General features: G+C 47.7%; 1 protein-coding gene across 7 annotated transcripts; it reads right to left on the bottom strand.

Moving 5' to 3' along the window:
• Nucleotides 1–14,491, bottom strand: UBL7 (ubiquitin like 7). 7 transcript variants are annotated; one of them, XM_023196619.2, is made up of 12 exons: nt 14,194–14,280; nt 14,006–14,073; nt 12,274–12,486; nt 10,295–10,414; nt 6,312–6,394; nt 5,444–5,528; nt 4,804–4,861; nt 3,953–4,086; nt 3,643–3,692; nt 3,211–3,378; nt 2,511–2,633; nt 1–255 (listed from the first exon to the last, which is right to left on the bottom strand). In XM_023196619.2, the coding sequence occupies exons 3-12, from the start codon at nt 12,455–12,457 to the stop codon at nt 118–120; spliced, it is 1,143 nt and encodes a 380-aa protein (XP_023052387.1). In that variant the 5' UTR covers nt 12,458–12,486; nt 14,006–14,073; nt 14,194–14,280; the 3' UTR covers nt 1–117. The 7 variants fall into 7 exon arrangements, with proteins under 7 accessions (XP_023052387.1, XP_023052389.1, XP_023052384.1 ...); XM_023196621.1 differs by lacking the exon at nt 14,194–14,280 and adding an exon at nt 13,035–13,046 and having other exon boundaries at nt 13,975–14,068; XM_023196616.1 differs by lacking the exons at nt 14,006–14,073; nt 14,194–14,280 and adding an exon at nt 14,403–14,491.
• Between the last annotated feature and the right edge of the window lie 632 nt (nt 14,492–15,123).

Here is a 15,123-nt window from a genome sequence, read left to right as displayed (position 1 = left end):
GAGAGTTGACCATCAGGTGGGTATATTGGGGAGGGAGAGACGGAGGCACCTTCATGAGTGCCTCCCATGGGCAGCAGCCTCTGTAACTTTGCTGGGAGTTCAGGGGAAGCAGGGAGTTCATGGGGCTCCTCCAGCAAAGATGAGCTCCAGGGCTGCTTGGATGTCCCCACCGGTGGCCTGCAGGGCCCGCAGGCTCAGCTCATCGTCCTGGATGCCCATGTCACGTAGCTGCTGTAGCTGGGGCTGCCACTGGCTCTGTGGAAAAATAGGAACGGGCAGAAGCTGTTAGCTGGGATCCAGTGAAGATTCACTTAGGTCTGTGCTTTCCGGGGAAGGAAAGGAAGATGGGGGAGTCCTCAGCAAAGCTGTTGATGCTGAGTTCCACAGAACACAGTACTTCTAGGAAGACTAAAAGATAGGCTTGAGGGTTAAGAGAACAAATCCAAAGTTTTACAATAAAAAAAGGAAATTCTTGGCATAAGGATCAAAAGAGAATGTACAAATTATTCACTGTCTGAATTCCAAGAGGCTAAATTACTTTCTTTCTCTTGCTATGTGTACACACACATCAGCAAGATTTTGCTCTTTATGTGATGAGTGTTACAGATTTTTTTCCCAGTTTGTTGTTAGCCTTCGGACTTTGCTTCGGTTTTTTGTTTGGTTTGGTTTGCCATGCAGAAATTTTCACCTTTGTTTAAATGTCTTAAATTTTTGTGGTATATAGTACGTATATCTATTTGTGGAGTGTAAGAGATGTTTTAAATTTTTCGCTTTTACAAACTCAAAATGCAGAACTTTTATTGAATGGCTCCTGGATACTGAGTTTCGGCTAAGAAAGCCCTTTCCTACTATAAGGATTTGAAGAAATTCACCCATATCTTCTTCTAGTACTTTCATAGCTTCATTAACATCTCAATTTCATGACAGCAGGGATGAGCACAATTTAGGGAAAACAATGTGTTCACATGTGGGAAGAAGGCAATGCAAAGGGGAAGAAAAGCAAAGTCAAAGAGGCAGGCAGGAATGAGAACGTGGAGGGCTTAAAAAAAATCCACACAAATCAATTTGAATTCATTTTACAGGCCAGGTGGAACCAGTGAAAGCTCCTGAGCTAGGGAATAAAGTAAACAGGCATCTAGCAACAGGGGAGATGCAAAAATGGAGAAGACAAGTCATTCACACATCCTGCTCCTATTCCCTTACTGTCCACAAGGACTACATGGAACACGGAAAACCACACAGGCCTGAATGCTATCGTTACAACTTCATGGCCTTTTGACCCCAGACAAGTTCCAGGAATGATGCTCTACCCATTGGCTTACTATGTGGAATAGAGGAAAAGAGATGTGAAGCAAACAGCTCATGCATGGAGCTGTGAACTACAATGCTGGCCCCTCAGGTCTGCCCCTTAGCTGCTAGGGTGACCTTTCCCCTCCTTAAAGCTTCCCATGAGCTGGGTGTGGTGGCTCACACCTGTAATCTAGCACTCTGGGAGGCTAAAGTGGGTGAATCACTTGAGCCCAAGAGTTCAAGAAGAGGCTGGGCAACATAGGGAGACCCCCATCTCTACAAAAAGTACAAAAAATTAGCCAGGCATGGTGGTGCATACCTGTAGTCCCTACCTCAGCTACCCAGGAGGCTGAGGTGGGAGGATCACCTGAGCCCAGGAATTTGAGGCTGCAGTGAGTTGTGATCACACCACTGTACTCCACCCTGGGTGACAGAGTGAGACCCTGTCTCAATCAATCAATCAATCAACCAACGCCTCCCAGGGATCCCTGGTGACTGCTACATCAAGTCATCAAGTCTAATCTCCTCAGGTTGGCATTCAAGCCCCTCACATGTAGGTTCCTGCTCTCTTTCTCTGGCCCCATCTGCGGATCTTCTACACTGGACACTGCATCCTAGCCTTGTAGTTTTGAGTACATCACATATGCCTCCACGCATGCACAAACAGGTAGCTGTCTTCACCTGGAAATCATCCCCTTCCTACCTCAAACACCCCCTCCCTGGTTAGCTAACTTCTAATTCTTCTGACAATCAGCTTAAATACCCCTCCCTCAGAAAAGTTTTGTCTGACCTAGGCCCTTACTTCAAGCAGCTGGGCTTCTTGCCTTGTTGCTCCCCAGCTCAGTACCTGCCTGGTGCCCCTCCATGGCAGGGATGAGAACCAGCTTGCCTCTAGCCCAGCATCTGGACTCCAGCCTAGTATATATATGCTCAGTCAATGCTCACTGAATGAATGAATGAAATGGCCATGATTATCTAAGCCAGGTGGTCTAGGGAGTCAAGCCATGGTCAGTAGGGGCAGGAGAAGCCATAGTGACCACTGTGTATGGTCTGAGTGTGTGCCCTTGCTGGGAACACTCTGTACCTGTCCCACTGCCATGCTCCAGCTGTTCCCAGAATGAAGCATGCCAGGTGTGAAGGACCCCCAGAGAGCAAAAAAAGGCTGGGCATCCAAAATAACAAGGAAGCCACATGGAAACCAGGAAGTGGGAAAGACTGACCTGAAGGCTGGGCTGCCCAGAGGCCTGAAGGGCATGCTGTAGGGCTTGGCTGAAGAGATCATTGGTGATGGGTGTCCCTGACTGGACACCAGAGGACATTGGTGAGGTCCCTGAGGAATGGCCCTAGAGACAAATCAGTGGTCAGTGCCACCCTCAGAGCCATCTCAATCTTATAGCAGATACTCGCTGTTGTCATATCACCCCATAGTGCTCCTGAGGTACCCAACTTCTGCCTCCCAACAAAGACCTGCCATGAGACAACCAAACAAAGGTACCTAGAAGCTCTCTGTGTGGGCAGGAAAGGTTCCATTCTTTTCTGCACTGAGCCCCCTGTCCCAACCTAGGACCCCAGCACTGGGAGAGATGGCCTTGAAAGCTGAAGTGACTTGTTACCCAGAAATGCTTAAGCTGGTAGTGTCTGTTCCCTGTCAGGGATGAGGAAGGGCATATTGTGTGAGGGGAGAGTCTTCTGAACTAATAGGAGGGACTACTTAGGACCATGTTAAAATCTAGACCTCTGAGTCCTCAAGGCAAGTGAAGGGGAGGTCACTCAAGCTGCAGTAAGAAATCCCCACCAGGAGTCCAGGGTTCAGCTTAAACTAGATCTAGCACCAGGGTCAGCAAAGACAAATCTATTCTACTGCTGAGGAGCTTGTTCCTTGGGGACCCAGCCTCGATCTTCTAGGCCCTGTCTTCATACCTGGGTGCCAGGAGTCGGTGTGTGAGAGCTGCTCTCCGGAGTGCTGGCCAGGGCCAGGGCGGTGGCCAGCTCACTCTGGGTGATGGGCCGGGGCCCAGCAGCTCCACTGTACCCCAGGGAGGCTGGGCGGGAGCTGGGCGTACTGCTAGAGGGTGTGGACCTGGTGTTCTAGAGAAAGAAGACACTCAGAATCAGGCAAGCAGTACTATGAAACTCCCAGATGAACTTCACCCACCTCCAGGAATAGTTCTTGGGGAAACTCTTAAGCTCCCAGGTTCAGAAAGGAATCCCAAAGCAGAAATAGTATGACATGGTCTTGGCCCCCCAGTGGCCTGTGTCCACCTCCCAGCCTTGGGAGTGCCAGGTCCCAGGATGCAGCTCATTCCCAGCACCATCTCCCCTAAATGGCAGGCAGGCAGGCAGTCCACTTACTGGGTGAAAGTCGTCCTCATCATCCGAGAGCCCTTCAAACAGGAAGCCACCTGGAGGAGGACGAACAGATTTCAGGAGGAAGAACAGAAAGGCACAGGCGCAGCTCCAGAATCTCAGCTCAAGTTACTCTCCAAATTCATATTTTCATCTCTCCCCTCGGAAAATTACAGGACAGATGCACTTCCTGACTCAAACCGAGAGTTCCCAAGGAACGCCCTCTGCCAACGCTATACATAGCTGCTGAGTAAAGTAAATTCCTGGGCCACTGCCGGCTCCTAAGGGGCCCATATTACACTATTCAGGGGCTCACCTGGCATATCCCGGTATGAGCTGGAGGGCATGCTCCGGGAAGAGGAGTCAGTCCCTGGCATCGGGGCACTGCCTGCTACTGAGTGCAGAACCAGGACAATGGCATTGACGAGGGCTGGGTGAGCAGGCACCAACCTAGGACAGAAGCAGGAAGAAACCCAAGAGTGACTCCAAAAGAGCACCCTCGACCATGACAAAAGTTCTGGGTGCCCTCTCACAACAATGCAGCCACCTGTGCCTGCCCTCAAATTCCTTGGTCTTCAGCATCTTCCGCCAGGAAGATTTATCCTCCTGCTGATCTGCCCCCAGCAACGGGAGCAAGGCCTTCAATTCCTGGGTCCACTGCAGATTCTTCACCCTCTCCGTAGGCAAGGCATGATGGGAAAGGTGCAGCCTGGGAGGCTCAGGGTTCTGGCCTCAGCACATGAGGAGCCTCTGGTCTACACACCACTACAACATCAGGCAACCCTGGACAGGTCCCTTCTCTTCTCAGGGTGGGGCTGTTTTCTTCACTTGCAAAATGAGGACACGTCCTTTCCAGCTTTGACACTTTATGGATCTGTACACCTGCTTCTCCTTTCACCAGTTTAAAATCCTTGGAAAGCTCCCTAATTTCTACCAAACGAAACCTAAACTGAGCCTGGCAGGCAAGATCCTTTCCCTCAGAATCCTGCTTCCTCCCAACACTCTTGACAAAAGCCCTGCTCTTGGGCTTTGCTCTTTCTCACCCCCGACATATTTAGAGGGTAGACTTGGTGACAGACTATGGATGGGCTCCCAGAGCAGACTGTAGGGTGACAATTAGCACATGAGGAGAGAGAAGGTACCCTCTAATAGGACAGGTACACTTACGTATCAAGCATATTGGGATCAGCGAAGACAGAGAAGAGGTCCTTGTCCTGGAGAACCCCTGAAAAAGAGCAGAGCTCACCTCAGGGAAAGGAAATCAGCCAGATCCATGAGGGAGAAGAGGCTTTGTGTCTCAGAGCAACCAGCTCAACAGGGACACAGGACAACAAGCCAATCTTCATCAGGAGTAGAGGAAAGAAAGCACCAAGCAACATAATTCAGGTACTCCCGATCTTGCTCTAGGGAGGATGGTCCCCAGCTCTCCACGTCCCCCTGCACTTCAGTCACATCACAGACTGGGTACCAACACACCTGTCTCTTTCTCCTGTATCTCTGGGCTCTTCCCTTACTCAAGGTGTGCAAGACGCCTTCCCTGATTGCTGTGATGTGGGCTAACTGCTGTCCTCATTTGGCATCCTCATACCCTTATTTACGATGTTAGTTAGGATAGGCCATTATCTCTCTGTGGGGCTGAGAGCTCTTAAAGCGCTGGGTATATCAAACACACCTTGATTACTCTCCCTCTTCCCACAAGACCAGTCATTCTTCAAAAGATAGTCTAAGTCTCTTTAGAAGAACTGTCTTCTCCTGTTTTCTCCTTTTCTGACAACTCCTATTTCCGCAAATTCAGTCCTGCACTTACCAAGAGCAATGGGGTCACTGCTGAGGCCTGGGGTGGCCACAATGATCTGATCCAGGGATTCCTTATTGCTGAGCATCTTAAAGACCTGCAGGAGAAATGGGGAGGGCTGAGCACTCCAACCAGCTCAATGCACTCATCAAATGCCCACATTGTGCTGAGGACTTCCTCCCTTTAAGTGCTTGCATGTACATCACCACAATGGAACAATAGCCCCGGAAACAGATGAACCTCTTTTTGGTCTAAGATCGTAGCTTACTGGAGGGGAAACAAACAATTAAAAAAAAAAAAAAAAGAAAAAAAAAAGGCAAGACCACAGTAAACCTTCAAATCTCTGTGCTCCTTTTCCCCACCTACAGTTTAATGCTTCCAAAATAAAAGCTCTCATTACAAGCCCGGTAACAAAGGTTTCTCTAGGTTCCAAAAGTCCTTTTCAATCTCTGTACAATTACTATTTCATATTTGTATATATTGCTAAGTTCACAGCTGTACTAATTTTGCCTCTCAACTCTCCTACAGAAAGACATCAGCCCACTTCCCCAGTAAGGACATCTAGGTCGAGGGGCGATAAGCAGGCAGTTCAGCCAAAGTCAAAGAACAAGGTCCAGCAGAAACAGTATGTGGATCTTTTGGCTGTCACCATACGGGCAGGTTGTATGATTATCATTAGAAGGAATCAACAATGCCTGACTGAGACAGGCTCTTTGGGGAAAGACAGGGCTCTACTGAGGCCCACAGACATGGCAAAAACTCCCCAAGGAACTCTTGGTTGTCATGGAAACGGGCTTCCAGCTCCCACTCCACACCACTCGCCAGCCAGCGTTCACACCCTCTCCTACAGTCCTGGCTGGGGGCCGTGGCACACACTCACCGCTTCCCTGTAAGAGGAGCTGCTGTGCAGGGCAGTGTGCAGCACCCGGAACTCTCTCATGGCAGCCACTTTGTCCACAGGTTCTGGCGGACAAGACACTCAGAGTTACCCTACAGCACAGGCCCTGTCTCTTCCACAGATATGGTAACATCATTTCAGCATGTGCCAAGGAGCAGCCTGGTCTATGCATTCCCTTCCCTCATTACCCCTTAAGAATGTGAGTGCCCACTCAGAAAAACCCATTTGTGCCACGGATGTGAAAACTGCTAGTAAGCACCTTTACATTCGCTTGTAAGCATCTTCCACAGATAAAACAAACAAATTCAACTTGTGGCAGAGGAGAATCTTACCACATGAAAAATAGTGCTCTGATCAACATCCCACTGCAGGAATTCCAGACCAATACCATTCGGTTGTTGGTGTTTTTGCTTTGTTTTTCAGACACAATCTCATCTCTTGCCCAGGCCGGAGTGCAGTGGTGCAGTCTCGGCTCACTGCAACCTCCACTTCCCTGGCTGAAGCGACTCTCATGCCTCAGCCTCCCGAGTAGCTGGGATTACAGGTGTGCAATTATCCACTCCTGGATAATTTTTGTATTTTTAGTAGACACAGGGTTTCACCACATTGGTCAGACTGGTCTCAAACTCCTGACCTCAAGTGATCCGTGTGCCTCGGCTTCCCAAAGTGCTAGGATTACAGGCGTGAGCCACCATGCCCCGCCCTGGGTCTCACTTTTTAAAGTATGGTTATCCTCATGAAGGACCACTACTTGTGACTGTACTGACCATGTACTGCCCAACTCCAGGGGCACCACTCCCAAAGCAAGGTGAATAGCACCCCTGGGGTTCAGTGTGGCAACCACATCCTTATCGACAGTCCTGATCATGAGGCTGTCTTTTGAAAAATAGTCACCATAAGTAAATTACCTAATTTATTCATTCAACAAACATGTACTAAGCATTTACTCCATGCCTGACTTTGGACAAGGAACTAGAATGTGAAAAATAAGAACCCCTGCCGTCAAGGAACTCTTACGGCAGTAGGAGAAATGAGACTACATCAAACACACAATTACAAAATGCCATGCTGAGGACCTCAACAGAGATGTGGATCCCAGCTAGGGCACCAGGAACACAAAGGCAGACAGCCGCCACTGAGAGGGAGGGTAAAGACAGAGAGCTGCCTCCCAGAGGAGACCATTTGAAATGGGTATCAAAGAGAGAGCCAATATTTACTGGGGGGTGAAGGTATTCCAAGCCTAAATGAGAACATGTGCAAAGGCATGGGAGAATAAAAGAATGTGGTGCTTTGAACAAACAGCAAGTCCTTCTTTGTGGCTGCAGCTTGGGGTACACATCCCAGCTCAAACAGCAGGCTAATAAAGTGAGGTCCAGAAGGGATTTGTAACCTGCCATGGAGAACCACCAAAGGGATCCAGCTGGGAAGACAGACAACAATGGGTTCTCCTCCTACAGACCCTAATCTGTAGAAGAACACAAAATGTGATTCCTTTGTGAAGAAAAGCACTCAAGGAGAAAATATCTAAAACACTGTTACAAGACAGTTTTTTCACAGATCTAAGAGTTTATTGTAACCTTCCAATAAAAAAGGTCATTTGTTTCAAAAATAATCCTCCAGGTAGAAGGTGGGAGGAAAAGGACTCTTAATATCTTAAGCCAGTATTCAGCTAAGAGTCATGGCTGTCACTGTAAGATCTCTGAGCTCAATTCATCCTTTGAGAGTGGAAGGCAGCCAGCCCGCGGAAATGGTTTTCCTCTTGAGCCAGGAAAACCCCTGGTCCATATCCCAGCTCTTGCATTCACTTTCGAAGTAGCTGACCTTGAATAAATGCCTTTCTAACCCTTTTCTTCCTCCATAAGATGCTAATGCTGTTACCTACCCTGCAGGGCCACTGTAATGATTAAATGAGGTATAAAAGGGAAAAAACCTGGCTCACAGAAGCCACAAATGTTATTTTCCTTCTGTTAATGCCCTCCAGCCAAAGAGCTGAGGGGCATATCTGTATTTAAACTAGTTGGGCGTACTGCTCAGTACAGAGAGAAGAATGAACACCATAGGAAACCATGGGCTGTCTCAGTAAGAGGATATTAGAAAGGACTTCTTGGTTTTTTTTTTGAGACAGAGTTTCGCTCTTGTTGCCCAGAGCATGATCTCTCTGTATGCTGAGACTGTAGGGTGAGACAATGGCATGATCTCGGTTCATGGCAACCTCTGCCTCCCGGGTTCAACCGATTCTCCTGCCTCAGTCTCTCAAGTAGCTGGGATTACAGGCATGCACCACCATGCCCGGCTTATTTTTTGAGTAGAGACGGGGTTTCTCCATGTTGGTCAGGCTTGTCTCGAACTCCCAACCTCAGGTGATCCACCCGCCTCGGCCTCCCAAAGTGCCGGATTACAGGCATGAGCTGCTGAGCCCAGCCAGAAAGGGCTTCTTACACGATTTTGGCTTTGTCTGGGTGATTTGGGGAAAAATTTAAAGAAGTGAGGTTTTACTCCGGATAGGATGCTTTTGGCAGTGGGAGTGATTTTATAATTGAGTATTTTAATAACTCTTACCTAGAAGGAAGGAAAACTAGAGCAAGGTGGAAGCTGTAATTGGCAAAGAAGCAGCTGTTACTCTCATCAGCCAAGATAGAAAGATACTTGGTCACTTTTGTGATTTGGATAATGCTCATGTTTTTGTCTCTGCTCAGCAATGATAGGGATCTTGTTTTTGTCTTAATCCATAGTGGTCTCAGAGTGGCCTTGACTGATACTGGGGATCTGTACAATTGCTCATGTTCCCCAAAAGGACTCCAAGGCCTGGCTGTGAGTGCCAGGCCAACCTCTGGATGTCAGGAACTCTGTTCCTCTTTCTCACTTCCCATCAGGGTATGAAAGACATTTTTGTCTTTTACGGTTAGAACTGAAAGGGGGGTAAATTTCAAACTGATAACTAGTCACAGCAATCATGAACATTATAAAAAGATGTCAACCTGCCAGTTTGACAAAGCTAATCTCTTTTACACAGCTTAGCTTTATTCTTGGGGAGGCTTTTAAAACACGCATGCAAAATTTAAATCATGAATTCCAAGCACCTTCTATTTATAAACCAAAAAGGCATCCAAGGCTTTGTATATTTTCTCCAAGAGCTATTTAAATACTCTTTGAATATCTTCAGGAAAATAAATTACCAGTATAGCAAGAGCAGTTAGCTGACTGAACAAATCACCACCTGAGGCAGTTTGTAGGAAGATTTGTTAACAAGGGAACAAACTGGGGCATTAGGAAAGTGCCAAAAGTTTCCAGTTTTTTCTAATGAGAACAACAATAACAAAAGGATACAAAGTTTACTTTGTATCACTGAAAAATAAACTGTTAACTTAAAGGAGTTTAAGTAGACACAAACTCACTATCCCATTAGGAAACAGTGGATGACAAACTTAGAAAGTGGAGAAACAGTCAGGAATGGTGCCTGTACATTGGGAGGCTGAGGTGGGGCGGATGGCTTGGGTCAGGAATTCGAGACCAGGCTGACCAACATGGAGACACCCCGTCTCTACTAAAAATACAAAAATTAGCTGGGCGTAGTGGCACATGTCTGTAATCCCAGCTACTCAGGAGGCTGAGGCATGAGAATCACTTGAACCCGGGAGGTGGAGGCTGTAGTGAGCCAAGATCAAGATTGTGCCACTGCACTCCAGCCTGGGCAACAGAGTGAGACTTGTCTCAAAAAAAAAACAAAAACCAAAAAACAAAGTGGAGAAACAAATCTCCCATTAGGGATACCAGCAGTAAGAAGGTCAAAATTGGACTCTGTTTATCAGCATGGTCTAATCCAATAAGTAATAAAGATATCATTTATCATCAGCTCAGTAAATCATCCCTTTGTTCCACCCAGGCTTGTGTCTCAAGAACACATAGACCTTTCCCTTGCAGATATTACAGAAACTCTGCCTGCTTAAGGGCTGACCCTCGCTCACCTGGTTTCTGATCAGGTTCGGGCCAGGACTTTCGCAGAACATGGACGGTGGACCCAGGTTGAATGCCATAGAAGTCAAGTGTCTGGTCATCTTTTAGCTTCCGACCACAGTAGATCAGATCTAAAAAAAGAACTGTCCACTTACATTTTGCTCCTCAAAACAAATTTAGATGGTTTTTGTTCCCTGAGAACGTTATTTTGATTGGATAGATAGCTGGAGCATGATACATGTTTTAAAAGATACTCTTATTTAATAACTTAATACTTTTTTTTTTTTTCTGAAACAGGGTCTTACTCTGTTGCCCAGGCTTGAGTGCAATGGCACCATCACGGTTCACTGCAGCCTCAACCTCCTGGGCTCAAGCAATTCTCCCGCCTCAGCCTCCTGAGTAGCTGGGACTATGGGCACATGCCACCACACCCAGCTAATTTTTGTAGTTTTTTGTAGAGACAGGGTTTTGCCATGTTGCCCAGACTAGTCTCTTAACTCCTGGGCTCAAGGGATCCTCCTGCCTTAGCCTCACAAAGTGCTGGGATGACACGCGTAAGCCACCACGTCTAGCCAATTAAATATATTTTAACAACTATTTGCAAATATAAACTCATAAAATGGACTTACATAGAATCTGGCCAGATATGGTGGCTCACGCCTATAATCCCAGCACTTTTGGAGCCTGGCCAACATGGCGAAACCCTGTCTCTACTAAAAATACAAAAATTAGGGCCGGGCACAGTGGCTCACACCTGTAATCCCAGCACTTTGGGAGGCCGAGGTGGGTGGATCACCTGAGGTCAGGAGTTTAAGGCCAGTCTGGCCAAGATGGTGAAACCTCGTCTCTACCAAAAATACAAAAATTAGCCAGGCATGGTGGAAGACGCCTGTAATCCCAGCTACTCAGGAGGCTGAGGCAGGAAAATTGCCTGAACCTGGGAGACAGAGGTTACAATGAGCTGAGATCATGCCACTACACTCCAGCCTGGGTCACAGAGCGAGACTCCGTCTCAAAAAAAAAAGAGGATTCACACAGAATCTATCCATAGAAAAGCTCTAGAGTTTAACATTGTGAAGACTGCCCAATTTAAATCAATGGAAAAACAACAAAACAGGATGAACGCAATCCAGGTATGACTGAAAACATCTTTTTTGCTAGTTGGATCCTTTAGCTATTTATTATAAATTACCTTTCCAGTATAATTTAATTATATTTAAATTCCTCCCTCCTCCACCTGGACTGCTCACACCATTTTCATTTTCCTTTTTACTGCCTTTTTTTAAACCAATCAACCAAGCAAATCCTCCTAATCATCCCTTAAGACCTACCTCAAATATACTGAGGAGCCTCCCCTGACCAACTTCTCCCTCCCTAACTCACCCCAAATGTCTGTTCTTTCAGAAAAAGAATTCACAATGTTGGCCGGGAGCGGTGGCTCATGCCTGTAATTCCAGCAGTTTGGGAGGCCAAGGTGGGCAGATCACAAGGTCAAGAGTTCAAGACCAGCCTGGCCAACATGGTGAAACCCCATGTCTCTGCTAAAAATATAAAAATTAGCTGGGCATGGTGGCACATGTCTGTAATCCCAGCTACTTGGGAGGCTGAGGCAGGAGAATTGCTTGAACTGGGACCCGGGAGACAGAGGTTGCAGTGAGCTGCAATCGCAAAACTGCAGTCCAGCCTGGGCTACAGAGCAAGACTCCGTCTAAAAAATAAATAAAAAATAATAATAAATAAATAAATAAATAAAGACAATGTCATAAAGAACCTGGTGATAAAGTAGTTCAGTATAATACATGGCTGAAAATGGCAACCAGTAGTTTCATTATATGATTTGTGTTTCTATTTACCCAACACTCACTTCCCTGGAGTGTTAACATTATGAGGCAACAAATCCCAAGCCCTTACTTTACTCTTGTAATTCCAGAAGTATCCTCCCCTAAAAGAGATCAGAGCAGCAGCCCAACCCCATTCCAGAGAGACTCACCAATCAGCTCAGGGTCTGGAACAGACTCCTGGAGTTTGCCAGCAATAAGCTGCTTCAGAAATGAAATACTATAGCCCCCAAGTGAGTATTCTCCCAGTTCTGTCTCTGGCAACCGAAGAATAGACTTTGGAGCAAGTGGCTGGTCAGCCAGCTTCACCGCCAGGTGCCAGTCTGAGAGAGACATCCTCTCTCTTTCGCGCTCTCTCTTTCTCCCTGTAAAAGAACAAAGCCTCCGTGGTTAAAAGTCAGACCATCACCCTACTCCACCCCCACCCACCAAAGGGTTGAATAAAAGACAATTCAACGTGACACTGTTGAAGAAGCACAGGGTGCACCATCAGGAGGCCAGAATTAGAATCTGGGGTTCTCTCTCTACTCATACTGTGATGGACAGCTCTCTAGGCCTCAGTTTCTTCATCCCTAATGTGGACATAAAAACGCCATCCAACCTAATAGTAATGTTATGCAAAAGATCATCTAATCCTCTCCCTTCTGTATGCTCCTTTTCCCAATTTTCTTCAACTCTTGTTTGAACCAGTAGAACAGCCTTATAACAAGTTCCCTAACTCTTGCCTCTCCCTATCAAATATCTATGCTGCCACCTAACAACCCATCATTCTAAAACACAGATCTGATCAAGTCACTTCTTTGCTTAGAACTCTTCCAATGTCGGGCTGGGTGCAGTGACTCATGCCTGTAATACTAGCACTTTGGGAGGTCTAGACAGGCGGACTGCCTGAGCTCAGGAGTTTGAGACCAGCCTGGCCAACATGGTGAAATTCATCTCTACTAAAAATACAAAAATTAGCCGGGCATGGTAGTGCACACCTGTAGTCCCAGCTACTCGGAAGGCTGAGGTTGCAGTGAGCCAAGATCTCACTTCACTGTACTCCAGCCTGGGTGACATGAGACTCTGTCGCAAAAAATAAATAAAAATTTAAAAAAGCAACCCAGGGGCGGTGGCTCACACGTGTAATCCTAGCACTTTGGGAGGCCGAGGCGGACGGATCACTTAAGATCAGGTGTTCGAAACCAGCCTGGCCAACATAGTGAAACTACGTCTCTACTGTAATAGAAAAAAAATTAGCCAGGCGTGGTGGCAGGCGCTTGTAATCAATCCCAGCTACTTGGGAGGCTGAGGCAGGAGAACTGCTTGAATCCGGGAGGAGGTTGCAGTGAGTCGAGGTTGCAGTGAGTGGAGGTTGCAGTGAGTCGAGATAGCGCCACTGCCCTCCAGCTTGGGCGACAGAGACTCCTTCCCCGCCCTCCCTCCCCGCCCCCCACCAAAAAAGACATCTTCCAATGCCTCCAAACCATCTATATAAATTAAGTATAAACTTCATCGCCTGGCTTACAAAACTCCCTACCAGACTCCTTCCCCAACAGAGCCCTACCCTGCCAGGGGCCTCCACAACATATAAGTACACACTCATAACAAAGCTCTCCCCTATTTTACACCTCTGCTCATCTAACTTTGCAAGTAATTTCTCTTCCCTTTTTGGCCTCTTAGCAAACTCCTACCGAAACCAACACAGATTCAACAACCTCAGTCCCCTCTCTTTCCTCTGTTGTTCCCACATCCCCTCAGAACAAAAGGGCTACAAATATCTGCCTGCTCCCTCCTCCACCCCAATTCTTGAAGGCCCTTGGAAGCAAAAGACTAAAGTTTTCCTCATCCTTGTCCCCATACCTGGCATATATGGACCCCAGAAAATAAATCAGAAACTCTTACGGCGGAAGAATCTTGCAAAGCAAGATAAGTTCTTGTTATAGTCATCATTATTGCTTCCAAAGAGACCTCTGGTAGGGAAGAGGAAAGAAAAGGCTGTGAAGCTGCCTAGCAGACCTTAAAGCATCCTCAAGGTACCTTCCACCTCAAGTTTATGCCAGAAGGAGGTCGTTTTATATACCATGTCTCACCTAATCCTCACAACGGTTCCCTGCGGCAGGCATTAGCCACATTTAAGGATGAGGGAACCAAGACTCAGTAAAGTCACTGGCCCAAGGTCACAGATCGCTAGCAGTGGGGCAGGGGCACATATCTGGTGGCGACCTCACCGCTCCAGTGGGACCAGCTAATTAGCTGACACACATCGAGCCCGCGCTGCCCAGGGACCCAGCGCCCTCACCCGTCCCGCGGAAGGAACCCGGCCGCACTGCCGCCGGTGTAAACACTCACTCTGGCCCTCTAGCCGGAAACCGGAAATTTCGCTCTGCATTCTGGGAGTTGTAGTTCCCACTGTGGCCCCCGCCCCCTTATAAACAGCTTAGTTGCAAGGCTTCCGGTTCAAGGGGAGGGCGTGGCTTCCGCGCTCTTTGAAATGATCAGCGCCCGGGCCTCTTGGTGCTTTCGTTGGAGAGGGTCGCATTTCCAGTCGTTCTTCAGCCTGGTGATTCCCGCGCTCCCCTGAGGAGCTTATGAAGTACGTCGGTTCTGCCAGGTTGGAACGCGCTGCTGGACATTCGGCCGTAAGGCCGATCCTGAATCCCCTCCCACTCCGACCCTTCCCTCCAGAAGGACCGGTTCCCAAGAGGCCTCTTAAGACACATCCCAGGGGTTTCCCACGGCCCTCACGATGAAAACTGCTGTCCGCTGGTGCTGGCAGCCTCTTCTGTGCTCCTCGCCGCTGACTTCCTGCGGCGGGCCTACCTGTGGAGGCATACCGGGAACCGGACGTTGACCCCTTCCAAAAGTTGGGTCCTTGAAGAGAGCTACTAACTTGGGTTCCTGGTACACCCTCTACATGCAGTGGTGAAGCTTATCTAACAGTCATTCATAGAATCAGTTTGGAGAGGGGAATTTTCGCTGAACGCTCATAGAGAAACTGTGTTTTAGGTAACTGAGAAAGT

The sequence above is a fragment of the Piliocolobus tephrosceles genome, chromosome 6 (assembly GCF_002776525.5).
Source record: "Piliocolobus tephrosceles isolate RC106 chromosome 6, ASM277652v3, whole genome shotgun sequence".
Lineage (NCBI taxonomy): Eukaryota > Metazoa > Chordata > Mammalia > Primates > Cercopithecidae > Piliocolobus > Piliocolobus tephrosceles.
Note: the sequence above shows the minus strand (reverse complement) of the source record. Positions and strands in the feature narration are given on the sequence as shown.

Bases quoted from the DNA above. Each gene is read 5' to 3' on its own strand.
- UBL7 (XM_023196621.1), bottom strand. From the start codon at position 14,053: ATGATGACTATAACAAGAACTTATCTTGCTTTGCAAGATTCTTCCGCC. The intron at 10,415-12,273 runs GTGAGTCTCTCT...TTCTTTTTTTAG, and splicing joins TCCAGACCCTGAGCTGATTG to ATCTGATCTACTGTGGTCGG. The intron at 4,087-4,803 runs GTAAGTGTACCT...CTTCTGTCCTAG, and splicing joins GATCCCAATATGCTTGATAC to GTTGGTGCCTGCTCACCCAG.